We start from the raw sequence: 14,493 nt of genomic DNA, 5'->3' as shown, positions 1-14,493 counted from the left end.
TTAGCTTGCATCGCCACATTGTTAAGAGTTAACATATGAGGTAATAGTAAAATATACTGCACAAAGAACACGAGCTGGCAAAAATACTAAAATGGGACGAAAAATGTAGACTAAATACAGTTATTCTAAATCATTCCATCACATCACACCGATTCTATGACAATGCGAAGGTATCCGGCCCAGCTACAGTATCTCTGCAAGCACGCCATTCTGCTAATGGATAGACATCCCTGTGACAGTCCTCTAAACATCACTGCGATAGCGATTCTTCGGGAATATTAGGTCAAAACCCTATGCGGCTGTATAAATCTTCTCATCCCATGCTCAGGTGTTGGTGCCATGCTGGCAAGATGTGTGCTCCTCTCATCACTGTCAAGGGAAATAATTCAGAAATGGACCAGAGGAATGGAAATTGTTGACATGCATTCCTACTTTCACGATAAAAGGAGAAATGGCGACATTAGACTGAAAGAACACATGGTGGATGGCACATATTATTACTCTTCAGAAAGGAAGATATTAACCTCTCAGACGACATCAGACAGGAAGAAGTGGCTGCCTCTCATCAGATCCATGGCGGTGTTTAGCCTGTATGCACAAATGAGAATGTCCGTTAGACTTGCAAATAGAAAAAAAAATCCCTTTGAATATATGTAGTATATAATTACCTCACTTGCCACTGGGTCAACTTTGACATATACAGATTCCTTTAATCTGCTGAACAAGGCAATCCATAAAAAAAATCAAAACAAACATATTACTAATGACATGGATTAAGGTTGCAGTGGCTACAGCAGAAAGCAATAGATTTCTTCTCGAAGATAGATTGCAGAATGAAACTTCAGAACAATGTGGGTATATCAAGTATCAACTATTCGAGTACATTGATCTAAAAAAACTATGAGTGCACAATAGAACTAACTTGTGATCCTCCACATCAGACATCTCAATTTTGCTGCTTGGCACTTGATCTTTAATTTGGTTTGAAAGATACTGGAACAAATTAAGATCCACAGAAACATGTAAGAGTATGGTAACTTCAACATTAACTGAATCAACAGACAAGAAAGCATGTTACCTGATGCATAGATATAATTACTATTGATATTCCAAGAACAAAATTGATAGTCAAAGTATGACCGAACAGTACAGCAGACGCAACACCCGTAAATATTGTGGCGATTGTCGATGAGTACTTCTTCAAAATTGTATCTGCATTGGTCATTAACGTGCTTGAATCTTAAAACATTCCGTTTGCCAAAACTAACATAAAGTAATCAAATTTCACATCACAGAATTAGCCTATTCATGTATATGCATACTCTTACGAGCTAGGACTGAATAACCAGTGCTATCTGGGGTTTGGCCCTTTTTTTCAGTATATTTAGGTGGGGAACCTCTCCCCCCGCCCCCCGGTGAAAATTCGAAAAAAGAAAGCCAGTGCTCAGTGCTCGTGCTAGACGTTTTCTTGTATTGCACACTCAGGTTTAAGCAAGCCATTGCATATATGGAAACTTTCAGTGGATACATCCATACATGCAACGTAAATAGAAGAATAAAGCTTCAAGGATATTGAAGAAATGCAGTGCATTTAAGAGCATGCCAAACAATAGGTAGAAGGTTTTAATGTTTGCAACATACCTGCATATTTGAAGAAAAATGACGAAAGTATGCCCTGTGCAGCATTATTGCAAATAAGAAACATTGTGGCTTTTGAATGCCCTTCCAGAATGTGAAAGCTACTAGGCCCTGAAAAGTTACACAACAGATGTGTTATATCAGCATTGCATTATTCCATATCCATGATGAACATATCATGTAAAAGAACACACTTCAGAGACAGCACAATTCAGTCACAAGAATTTGTTATGCATGTTTCAAATCCTAGCATCCCAAAAGCAAAGTTGAATGAACAATGTCGAAATGAATAATAAAAATACAAATAGTTGAAGTTCTTGAAAGTAAACATTTCTCAAAGGTAAATCAAGCTGTAAGGATACAATATATAAACATATAACAGGGAATTACTTGTACAAACGAAGAAAAAAATAACAAAATCCAAAGCTAACATGAAAAAAATGTATTCAATTCACACAGCAAAAATTGTTTTGACAAGACATCACAGAAGAAGAAGAAGAAACAAAAATAATTGATGCTTCTCATGAGACATGTATTCTCAAACATTACCTTGGATGATGGCAGTGATCACGAGCCCAAGGAAATTAAATATCGCACCATAACCGTACAGAAATAAGTGCTGTAGAGATGGAGACAATGGTGACAAATAGCATTTAGAGAAATGAAATAAATACATAAGCAATTTAAGTTAGGATATTGCATCGAGTAGCATATCGTGCCAGATTAAAATACCAATAAAAGCAGCACAAATGGATATGGACATACCTGAAGATATATGCTCGTATCAAACTGGCTTTTCAGAGCCTTTTCGTTGTAAACTGATGCCAATGCAGGAACTGTTATCTGACAACCCACAAAATTTGTACGTTATGGTCAGGTCTCAGTTCTTGCCAGTCGCCACTCAATACTGTTGTTTAAAAAAATCCTTTAAATTCTTTTTACGTGCTCAAATGAAAACGAAAAGCTCCATATTGTCCCCATGTGAAGCAGTTGAGTGTATAGATTCTATCCCGAGATCTTACAACCGACTATTTTCTCCTATGGTAGTTTACTCTAAGCTCTGAATCACATTGAAGTTATAGATGACATAAACTATACCAAAATATGAAGTAATATTGTTGAAAGCAAGAAATAGCGAAGAGCGAGCACTGTATCAGTAAGATGAGCGACTGCAACATTTATAATTAGCTAGAGCTAAGGAGCAGAGCACATACAAAACTGTGCTGTAGTCAACTGACTGACAGAATACCATACTTGCGTTGTACATAATACAAGAAAAGAGCGTAAAAGGGAAGTATTAGTACATAATAAGCATGCTAGCTTCTCAAATTACACGAGTTATGGTATACTCTAACCTGACATGTTCAATAAAATAGCAGGTACAAATGGCTTGAAAGGAAGTATGAGAAAACTGATTCAACAAATGAACCCAAGTCGGGACTTACAAAAAATAGTGTATACATGTAGGCCCCAGCTGCAACGGGAAGACCAAGTGCAGTCGAACCTTCAGGCAGTGATTTCAGCTGATTAACGGATATTCCAATTAACAAGAGTGCAAGGGCTTCCCACTGTTAACAAACAATAGCATGATGTCATTTACGCAAGCTCATGGCATCACTAACAACTTAAAAGTATTGCATTTGGACATTACAACATTATTCCACAGATACGAAGAAATATAAGTGGTCAATTATCTTTCATTTTTCCTTTTCTTTTACAGGGAGGTGGCCAAATCATATTTGAGCTGCACCAACACAAATTGACTTACATTTGGAGTATGCTGAACAAATGCCCAAAGTTGGAAGACATGATTGGTGAAAATTAGGAGAATATTTACCTGAATTGTGGAAAAACGCCTCCTCAATAACACTTTCAGCAGTACAGCGATTATCAGAACCTACAGATATCAATATAATAAATAGTTTATGCCAGATGCATATGTATGTTAAAGACCAAAAGGTATATTACAAGACTGAGATTATTAGGACTTAGGAGGTTAGTACGTATAACTTATAAGTGGAACATGAACAAAAGAATGTGTACTAAGATTTTTTTTTTTTGACAGTTGTGCAACTACGAAGATACAAATAACATCTTATGAAGGAGGAAATTACCGTACCTTGAGATTACCCAGCATTTTCACTGTCGCAGGGTTAAAATATAACTGCAAAACACACAGGATCAATTATATTTGTTAGGATATCTACGAGATCCAAGTTACGCTCATACAGATGTTGAGCTCCATTATTTTGTTTAATTAAACAGAAAACACACAGGATCAATTATATTTGTTAGGATATCTACCAGATCCAAGTTGCGCTCATACAGATGTTGAGCTCCACTATTTTGTTTCCTTAAACAGAAAATATTACTATGTCAAGTCCTGAGTATTGAGGTGCTTATGGATTCTTACCTGCATTGTAAACTTCAAATAATTGTTGATGGCATAGAGAAAAGCAGGAACTGCAAGAAGAACATTGTTGCGAGCAGCCTGCCAAGTGATGATTAATTAGAATGGGAAACAGGATGACTAGTTTTCTGTTACTTTTGCCATCATAACAAATATATGTAGACAGGTGGAGAAAGTAATTAATGATTACAATTTAAATTTCTATGGAATTTCCATGAGATGTCCGGGGCTATTGTATACATGACAGCATATGGCCAGATAATTGGATCCAAAACGGCAAAACCACAGCTTCTTTCTGAACTGAACAGTATATATGTATTTGGGTATTTACATCATGCACGTTTTCAGTTGATTTGAGACTGAAATGTCGCAATGCATTAAACAGATCCATAGTATAGACATACATACTTTAAATTTAGGGTCATATTACCTGGACAAAGGTGGAAACTGTTAGAAGTGGCTTCTCTCCCACCTTTAGGCGCCTAGCCTGCAAGAAAATTATTGCAAATAGGAAATTTCTGTAAGCAATGCTGGAGTGAAATGTGATGTTTAAACAGGATATTCATTCAACTCACTTAGCAGCATATATGAACAAAAATGACACCAGACCTTACACGAGATAAGCTACATTCTAATCTATATAATAATCGAGCTAAAAAGTACAGCAAGAGATCAGAATGGAACTGTAGATGATATCACATACCTGGAAGAACAACATGATGATGGCAAAGATAACTTTTGTAATCTCTGTCAAAAAGTTCACACTGACTGGGCTAAATTTGAATTTCCCATCCACTTTACACATGTAGACCAATATAGGCTGTACAAGAAGAGGTGGAAGGGTATTAACAACCATAAGAAGTAGCAATGTGGCAAGCTGCCAATAAGTTTTGATAAAACATGCTCATTTGTTAAGAATGCCAATCTTGATCTCAGAATTGATTCACTACTACCGACGCAAATCATCGAGAAGTTTTGATAAGTAGTAAAACTGATGCGTGTATCTAGACCGTGCAAACATCAGCGCACTGAAAAATAAAACTGACACTGAAAATGAAACTGACACTGAAAAACGGAGCTCATGGAAGATGAAACTCCACGCTTTCTTCCTAGCAATTAGCGCGCAATGTATCTAGCCATATTGACGAAACAGCGAGTCACTAATCCAAAGCCAGTCAATTCGCCTCCACCGCCATCATCTAGCAGTCAGCACTAATGGTTCAATCCCCAGCTTAAAAGAAGCAATAATGGTTCAATTGTTACACAATCCCCTGGCGATTAAAACACACTGCCCAAACGGAACAAAATGCAGAGAAGGAAGCAAGAGTCACCTGTAGGCCGGCGAGGACGCAGTCGCCGGAGACGAGGAGCACGTTGAGCGCGCGCTGCCGCGACGACACGGTGGTCCGGTGGGTGTGGTACGCCTTGGACACCGCCGGCGGCACCGCCACCTTGGCGTGGCACACGCTGCACTCCACTTCCCCGCTCATCTCCTCCGGCTCCGCCGCAGGAGGCTCGGCAAAACCCTATGATTCTGAGAAGCAGCGCCGACAAGTGACGAAAAATTTCAGGGAAATCACCCGAGAAATCGCGGAAAATTCAGGACCGGGCCGGGACGAACGGAGGGAGGGGAGGTGGGAGCCCTAGACGCCGGTGGGGGCGTCCACCATGGGAGCTCGTGGGGGCGGAGGCGATCGCGATGCGAAGCTTCTGGAAGGCGATGGCGAGGGGCAATGAGGAGCGGAGGCCGGAGAGGAGAAGGGAAGGGGAGCGGAAAATATAAATTCCGTGGGAATATCCCATGAGAATGAGAACGAAAGGGGAAAGGGCTTTTCTGCGAGGTTTTCTGTTTCTAGGAAAGCCATGGTATTTTGTGTTTTTCTCATCAGAGGCCACTGCTGCCACTAGGATTATTTTTCTTCAAGCAACTTTGAGTGCAAAATACAGAGCACCTTTTACACACCCCTATTTTGTACTTAAAATTGAAGTTGATAAGTAAAATTTCTTCCACTAAGAAAGTAATATTTCTTATAATTTCAAGTGAATTTAACTTTTCCTTCCAAAGCAGTTACCTCATCATGTACATCGGTTGATGCATATACTCATTTTTTATTAAAAATATATACTCCCTCCGTTCCAAAATAATTTGCTCAACTTCGTTTAGATACGAGACGGGATGGAGCATTTATCTTGGCCAATTGTTAGTCTACTATTTGTTCTAAGCTTACTTTACAATTCATTGTCAAAAATAGTGTGCCCACTGATCCAAACCGTCAAGCCACTTAAGAAAACTTGTCAGACAAACAAGATTATCATAATTTACTATAAACACAAAACTTCAAAATAAACCTCTCTACAAATTTGTAGGGACGATTGATTATTGTGAAACACATCCTAGAAGACTAAATAAACTATTGGCATCGTTGCAAACATTGCCGACACTTTCAAAATAGCCTAGAACCCTACCTCTCATCCACATCCGCATGGCGGCGCCACACCAAGGCATCCTCGTCCCCATCCCCTTGGCCTCCTCCTCTCCGCGTAGTCCTCTCTCGTCGCCGTTCGGGTGTGTCGCCTAGGAAAGCTTGGGTGGCGCGGTGGCAGCGACGGTTCTTCTCGACGGTGGACTGGTCCGATGGCCGGACTGCGGTGGAGCAGCAGCCACAGTGACTGGTGGCGGCGGTAGGCGACGAGGCAGTGGGTCGTGGTTGGGCCCGATCTGGGCCAATGGACTCAGACAGGCAGCGGTTCGCACATGCTTCTTCTCCGCTCCAACGTCGTTTGGCTCCTGGGCTTCGCTTTTGGCTCTGGGCATGGTGATGTTGGCCTCCTACTTTGGCAGAGGTGGCCGGCCCGTTGGGAGGCATATGGCGGCATGTGGTGCTTGCTTGCCTGCATCAAAGAATAAAGGTAGTCCGAACGTGCTGTTTTTTCAGCACCAAGACATCGATCTGCCTCATGAGTCATGACAGCCTCCTCGATCTGACTGCCGATGAGTTTAGGTCTTCCTTTCAGAGATTTCCGCAGTTTGGTGCATGGCGATATTGAGTATCTAGAGCGGAATCGATCGAGGCGCGAAGCTTCTGCCTTCTTATTGGTGCCATGGGACATGTCTGAGTATAGATTTTCATGAAACTGACAGGGTGGAGAAAGCCATGGTGTTTGAGATCGAAGCTTGGTATTGGCAGCTGGTTGTGATGAAGACATGGGGCACATGTTCTCCATGTATGTGGAATGTTTGACGACTTGTAGCAGTATCCTTTGCAAGTGAGTGGCATCACATGGTGGTAACCAAGCTACGAATTTCAGGGTGAAAACCGAATGTCTATCCTTCATTGGCTATACACGGCAATGCTCTTGATGAAGACATTGTTTTGGAAAACTAAGATTTTCTCCAGGATGAAAACCTAATATCTTCGATCTAGCGATGATAACGTTTGTGCATTTTTCCTTCTTGGATGCGTTGATTTTTAGAGAATCTCGTTTATAGTCCGGGTGTTGTATTCAGTGCTGGTTAGAGTGATATTGTTGCGTGTGGTTCAACATCGCGACGGGGTCTTTGTTTTATTTTTCTCTTTTATTTTTATTTTTCTTGGTTGTGTGCATCCTTAATGTTTTTGACCATCTTGTTGATGCAGATGTTAGGTGTAACCGGTACCTTTGCAATATTAATATATTTTCTTTATTCAAAAAAAACCCCTAATGTATTGAAGCGAATATGAAACACTTACAAAAACCCGTCCATCACGGAAATGTTTACTTTTGCCCATTATGGTTCGGACTTACCGAATACGCACAGGCACATGAATAGTAGTATGGAATATACGACCTAAATGCATACCATCTTTAGACCTTGCCATTAGTACAATCTATTTTTGGCTGGAAAAGGCATAATTTATTTGCTTCCTTTTATGATGCCGGGACGTAAAAGGTGGCCAAATACAGTGTTTGGGTCGACTTGCCGGTGTTCATTTCAGGAAATTTCGCTGTCGAGCCACGAAAAGAGCACTGTATTGCAAAGAAGTACATCACAACCTCAAACACAAACAGAAATAAAAGTGCAAGGGCCAAACTGAAACATGGCACCGTCCTTTTTTCTGCTTGCTGACATTACCGGCCAGAACCATGGCGGAGACTTTGCTGAAGACGACGAATTACACGCCGACAAAGTGGAGTTTACCCAAGACACGATCTTCCTCCAAGAAAAAGACAGAATCGAGCTGGTGTTACGACATTGCCCTCGGACGCTGGCCGTGTTTTGGAGCAACCTCGCGATGGAATCTACGACGGGATGGAGGGGCGTTTCCGGTACTTCGGATCACGCAGGTGCGGCCATACCGAACCGTTAGACGGAATGGATTTATTCTTTAAAATAGACGTGAATGGAAGATTGATTGCACGGTACGTAGTACGAGGCTTGCGTGGACAATCGCGATCCGGAGTCAAAGCCTCAGATCTAGGGGCTCGTGCGCGCGGCACGTGTACACTCACTGCCACCGACAAAAACAATCAGGGAGTACACTCAAAAAAAAAATTGCTGGTAGCTTTTCATTGCCATTTACTACATTACTGAATAACCAGAGGTACAATGTCATTATCAGACGGTTCAAACAGCCACAAGCGCGGCTCCAAAGAGCTACGAGTTAGATCATGGGCATGCCCATTTAAAATTCTATTTTCATGAATAAAACTAACTTCTACGAACTGAGTCGAACACTACGAATTTATTTTCATGTAAGACACTATAGCTAGGCCGGCATTTCTTCTTCGGTGTTAAAATTACTTCTTGGCAATCTGGATACTTTATTTTTAATAAAGCAAACCGTGTGCATTTATTGATACAGAGGCTGGGGCTATGCTCCTTTATCGAAGAAAAAAAAAACACTTAGAAACTTGTAGATCATTTGCCAATGCCAATGCTTCACGACATGCGATAGCTTCCAACATTGCGGGTTTCAACAAACCTAGGCAAGCAAGAGCTGAAGCACCCATATATAGTCTATCAGCGTTGCGAAATATAGCTACCATGATCTCCAGATCGAGCAATTGCCGCATCAACATTGATTTTAGCACACTCAGTCGGCGTGAGGAATCCACTTTGGAGTCGTTGATCGAGTAGGTCTAGCCATCATCCTGGGAAGAATCCTGGCGCCTAGAATGTCCAGATCATCTATGAATTTTTCAATGAACTTGAAAATTGCAAAAGGGGTCTGAAAAATCTCTTCATGGATGGCCTTTCTTCTTGCCATCCAAATAGACCAAAGAGCAACAACCACTTTGACAAACTAAGAATGGTTCAATGACTCCATGAGGAAAAATATCCACTCTTTGGCATTTTGACATTGATTGACTTAAATATGTTCCACCAATTCTTCATCCAAAAGTGCCCACACAGTGCGAGCCATTACACAATCGATCAAGGAGTGCCCTCCAATCGTCCTCGGGTGCATGTCAAAAGCAGCATCCTGGAGTAACAATCATATTTGTGTGGAACCGAACTGATCCAGTGGGTATAGATTGATGAGATAGTCTCCAAAGGAACACACGTAATTTATTTGGAACCTTCACTTTCCACATCTTACACCACAGTCTCTGTTTTGAAGATGAAGATGAGCTTGATTGTCTCCCTTCAAGCCAATCCTCACGGGTCTTCTTTGTGTTCACCAAAGCTTTATAGGCGGAACGAACATAAAAAATCCTAACTCTCGAAATGCAAGGCCCATGAATCTTCCTGATTTGTTGTACAGATCGGTCGATTCAATCACCATAATATTCATAGGCAAAAAATATTTTTGAAGCACACTTTCTTTCCACGCCCACCTAGTGTAGTCAATTAATTATGAAACCAAGAGAAGGTGGATGCTCTTGTAATGCAACATAAGGCTCGTAACCTAGGGCAAATCCTATACACCGAGCAGGTCGGTGTATACGGATCGCCGCACACCCCCCGCGCGTGTGTGGGCCTGGCCCAGGTAGGTATTTTTCGTTTTCGTTTTTTTCTCTCTTTTCTGTTTCGTTTTTCTTTTCTCTTTTCTATTTTTCTTTTCTGTTTTCGATTTTGCTTATATTTATTTTTAATATTTGATTTTTTTAAAAAAGTGTTCAAATTAAGAAAATATTTAAATTCAAAAATGTTCAAATTTAAAAATCGTTCAAATTTAAAAAACGTGAAAAATGTTCAAAATTTAAAAACCATTCGAAATTAAAAACCGTTCAAACGTAAAAATGTTCAAATTTTGAAAAAAAATAATTTTCGAAAAATGTTCAAAATATAAAACTGTTCAAATTTTAAAACTGTTGAATTAAAAAATCGTATTTTGAAAAAATCTTGAAAAATAGTTTCATAAAAATGTTAGATTTCAAAAAAGAAAAATATTAGTAACAGAAAAGATAGAAGGAAAAAGAGAACAGAATCGTACCTGAGCTAATGGGCCGCGGCCCAAATTACGTGACCTGGTCGCTGGGGTGTGCGGCAACCGGGAACTGCTATACGACGACCTGGTCGGCTCGTGCGGGGCGCCGCACACCTAGCGACCAGTTCGGGTAGGCTGGGCCTCGGCCCATTAGCCTCAGGTACGGTTTTTTTCTTTTTTTCTTCTTTTTTCTGTTTCTTTTCTGTTACTAATATTTTCTTTTTAATAATCTAACATTTTTTAGAAAAAAAAATTCGACATTTTTTGAAATATGAACAGTTTTAAAACTCGAACAATTTTTAGATCTGAACAGTTGTAAAATTTGAACGGATTTTCAAAATCTGAATAATTCAGAAAATTATAATTTGAATAGTTTTTAAAGCTTTATATTTTTATTGAACAAACTAAATTTCAAATTTGAACATTTTTAGATATGATTTTTTTTTCAAATTCGAATAGTTTTAGATATGAACAATTTTCAAATTTGAACAATTTTTAGATATGAACAATTTTCAAATTTGAACAGTTTTTAGATATGAACAATTTTCAGATTTGAACAATTTTCAATTTTTTTAATTACACAAATTTAATATTATAATTTTTTATCATTTATTTGAATTTTAACGTTTTTAAATCCTACAAGAAAAAATAGAAAATAAAAAGAAACAAAATAAAAAAAAACAGAACAGAAAAATGACTAAAAAAAAGAAACGGCCAACTGGCCCAACACCCGAACTGGGCCGGTCCGTACCGCACGCGGGGTGTGCGGCGCGCATGCGTCGACCTGGTCGGTGTATAGGAAATCCCGCGGCAACCTGCACGAGCCGACCAGGTCGGCCTATAGCTTCACTCGTAACCTAGTATTAAAATTTGTTTGTAGCTGCGTTTGGATATTTGCATTGGGTCTTGTATTGGATATTGATATTATCCAGACCCGAATATCTCAATTCTAGTTGTTTGGATGGCTCACGTATTGAGATACTGCATTCGGGGCGAATAATGGGGTGAAGGTTTCTAGCTTAGGCAGCCCGCTCTCGAATGAACAAGTATGGAGCTTGATATCCCAAGGTATTTGGCGGGGAAATGTTTTCCTCTCACTCGTTCTATCTCATCCCTCATCTCAGACGAAAACACTCGAACGCTCGCTCGCACGTACGCTCACGATGTTGATGCCCGTCCTTCTCCCCATCCGGCGGGGATGGACGCCACCGCCCCTCCCTCCGGCGAGGATGGTTGTCGCTGCCTCCATCCTCATCCCTAGCCGTAGCTACTCCCACCCGTCCCTCTCACCAGTTTTCCCTACTCTAGTACGCACGGGCGAGATTAGGAAAACGTCCAGTGACCTCGACCCGATCTAGGCGTCCACTCTTACATCTCTTGATTCTTCTCTTTCACGTGTGTTTTTAAGCTCTCCCACCACCACCATCTAAATTTTATAGACCACGACCAGACCTAACTGAACTGAGTGATGAATTCAACCATCCTTAGTTAAGCATGGGAAAACCGGTGGAAACCTGATGGTGGTTGTTGGTTGCTCATGTTGTTCTCCATCATAGATATTTGTCTACGAACTTGGATCATGCGTGTGGAGAATGTGATTCATCTGGCTCATGGGTACTTCGTCTCCTCAACATTTTGATTCCCTATGTATAATACGCCAGCAGCTGAGATGAAATACTAATGGAACAATTCTACATAATATTTGCTTGTTCTTTTTATTGTTTTCATATGTAATTGTTAAATATATTCTCAAGTTACATAAAAAATTCAAACATGTAAAAATATAATCATACTCTCGTACCATTGAAATTCAACACTTTGACCATCCAAACAACATTTGACATTCAACCTTGACGAGAGTGGATTCTGTGACCGGGTGTATACGTGAGCACGCGTCCGTTGCTTGACACGTGGCACACCTAATGATTCCCTGTTACAATCGTTGTTCGCTAAACAAAGCCCATCAGCCCTAACAGCACTCCCAAAACACGTAGGACCCACTTGTTCGAATTCAAAAAAGTGGGCCAGGTTAAAAAAATTCCCTGGACCCGTGAACTCACAACTTTCATCTTATCCTCTTACGCTCTATTATTGATAGGCAGATTTGCACACCCGTGAACATGTGCAATTACAGCAACCAGCTCACACGCAAAACAGCAAACGCATAGCAACATAGGCATGTGTTGATGTTGACTAAAGACGATTATCTAGCTGTTAGGTTTTTTTATAGACATCTTAATCTTGTACTCCCTCCATCCCAGGGAAAATGTTTGAGCAGCAGTACAAAGTATTTTTTGCAAAAAATCCCGAAACTCTAATTTTTTTTTCAAAATAGGACTTCGGATATGAATTTCGAACATCGATCTTCTCCGACCTCTGTGTCCGTCTCCATCCTCGTCCTCGACCTCCGCCTTCCGCCATCGAGGTATCAGCTCGCCGTTGACCGATCTATAAGCAATTACAACGGGGGCGAGGTCAGCAAACATAATCCAATTTAGAAGGAGAAGAGAAACAAATCAAAGACCTGAAGAAAGAAACGGACTGAATTACTTAGCTGATTAGTCAACTGTATTGGATCGACCACCATTCTTCTCTGCCCTCAGGCAAGTTGGATGTCAAGTGCCAGCAGATATGTTCCTCTGCATACTTCCACTCCGTCCTCTTCAGAATTACTTAGCTGATTAGTGACTTCTTTATTGACTGTACAGTAAATGCACAAAATGCAAAAAAAAAAAAAAGTAAAACTGTAGAACGGAGGTATGCTTTTAGATGATTATTTTCACTGGAATCGTATTACTGCAAAAGAAAAAGTATGGCAAAGGAAAATATCAGCGGCATTCATGTGCAGCAACTTGTCAAGTTCAGGTGCCCTGTACTATGATCATTTATGTGCTTGCTTGCTGCTACTGGACAAATTACTCATGCTTTCCCTTGCATTTCCTGATACTACTGTAAACAATCTCTTCCAGTCTTTAGGCAACACATCTGCCAATACTATCAGCGACGAAATGTTACTCCTATACCGAATTGGTGTTAGTGACAAGCAAAACTGGTCCTGTATAGAATTGGAAGTATCGTTAAGAAGCAGTGTTGATCCTAGTGACTCCCTCCGTCCCCTAAAGCTAACTAACAACAATAATGAATCATGATCTAAAGGAAAGCAATGATAGATTCATTAGCTGGTTAGTGGTTACCTTCATCTCTAATAGTGGTTGTCTAATGAACAAGAACACATGCTGGTTACATACATGATATACATAATATGCAAAAGAAAAAAAGATGTGAATCGCTCACCTGCAGCTGCCGGCATGCCCTCTCCCAGTCTCACACCACATCATCCTCACCATCTACACCGTGAGGGAGGTTGGCCGGAGATGGACGGAGCCGGAGAGGAGGTGAGCGGCATCAGCGGAGGACAGAGAAAGACGGCGCCAGGGAGGAGCCGGGCGGCATCAGCGGAGGTCGGAGCAGGAGACTTGGCCGGCGGCATCAGGGGAGGACGGAGTCGGCGAGGAAGCGGGCGGCATCAACGGAGGACGGAACCAGCGTGGAGGCGTGCGGCATCAGCGGAGGATGGAGCCAGCGTGGAGGCGCGCGACATCAGCGGTGGCCGGTGGCCGGTGGCCTGCCTGCGTTAACCCTAACCCTAGCGCCGCCGCTATGCTTTGCGAGTGAGGAGAGAACCAAAAAGGGGAAATCGTGTGAGGGGAGAGAGATCGTGAGAGTTTTCTTTGGCTTTTTAGACCCACCTAGCAGAGAAAGGGACGATGGCCGCACCGAGCTCGAAGAAGGCTTCGATCACACCAGCAATATAAATAGTTACAAATGCTGTAGGAGTCACGGGAGGAACAGATCAGCTGGAAAGATTCCTCCATAGCCCGCGCGTTTTTTCACTTTTTTCACTCGGCGCCAAAATTACTCGCCAAAAGAGTTCCCGCGTGTTTTTTCACTCGATGATGATTCGCGGGCGCAATCATTGAAACGCGGCATATGTAGGGGACGTCAGCTTTGCATTAGCGACACATAAGCTCA

At 41.2% G+C, this 14,493-nt stretch overlaps 1 protein-coding gene and 1 long non-coding RNA gene across 3 annotated transcripts; both read right to left on the bottom strand.

Moving 5' to 3' along the window:
* LOC124660585 (CMP-sialic acid transporter 3) lies at positions 1-5,815 on the bottom strand. 2 transcript variants are annotated; one of them, XM_047198409.1, is made up of 15 exons: positions 5,380-5,815; positions 4,752-4,868; positions 4,479-4,535; positions 4,052-4,129; positions 3,758-3,802; positions 3,476-3,535; positions 3,084-3,206; positions 2,404-2,481; positions 2,188-2,257; positions 1,642-1,749; positions 1,079-1,212; positions 923-993; positions 669-714; positions 525-588; positions 1-369 (listed from the first exon to the last, which is right to left on the bottom strand). In XM_047198409.1, the coding sequence occupies exons 1-14, from the start codon at positions 5,536-5,538 to the stop codon at positions 538-540; spliced, it is 1,197 nt and encodes a 398-aa protein (XP_047054365.1). In that variant the 5' UTR covers positions 5,539-5,815; the 3' UTR covers positions 1-369; positions 525-537. The 2 variants fall into 2 exon arrangements, with proteins under 2 accessions (XP_047054365.1, XP_047054364.1); XM_047198408.1 differs by having other exon boundaries at positions 669-717; positions 5,380-5,814.
* A 6,835-nt stretch (positions 5,816-12,650) lies between these two features.
* Positions 12,651-14,241, bottom strand: LOC124666128. The gene is made up of 2 exons (XR_006990803.1): positions 13,756-14,241; positions 12,651-13,122 (listed from the first exon to the last, which is right to left on the bottom strand). It is a non-coding gene; the product is annotated as an uncharacterized LOC124666128 (long non-coding RNA).
* Between the last annotated feature and the right edge of the window lie 252 nt (positions 14,242-14,493).

Source organism: Lolium rigidum, chromosome 6, assembly GCF_022539505.1.
Source record: "Lolium rigidum isolate FL_2022 chromosome 6, APGP_CSIRO_Lrig_0.1, whole genome shotgun sequence".
NCBI classification, from domain to species: Eukaryota; Viridiplantae; Streptophyta; class Magnoliopsida; order Poales; family Poaceae; genus Lolium; species Lolium rigidum.
This window is presented reverse-complemented; position numbering and strand designations above follow the sequence as displayed.

What these genes read in the sequence shown, in the direction of transcription:
- LOC124660585 (XM_047198408.1), bottom strand. Translation starts at nt 5,538, where the DNA reads ATGAGCGGGGAAGTGGAGTGCAGCGTGTGCCACGCCAAGGTGGCGGTG. An exon ending in ATACGAGCATATATCTTCAG is followed by an intron (nt 2,258 to 2,403) that starts GTATGTCCATAT and finishes CCATCTCTACAG; the next exon opens with CACTTATTTCTGTACGGTTA. An exon ending in TAATTATATCTATGCATCAG is followed by an intron (nt 994 to 1,078) that starts GTAACATGCTTT and finishes AATTTGTTCCAG; the next exon opens with TATCTTTCAAACCAAATTAA.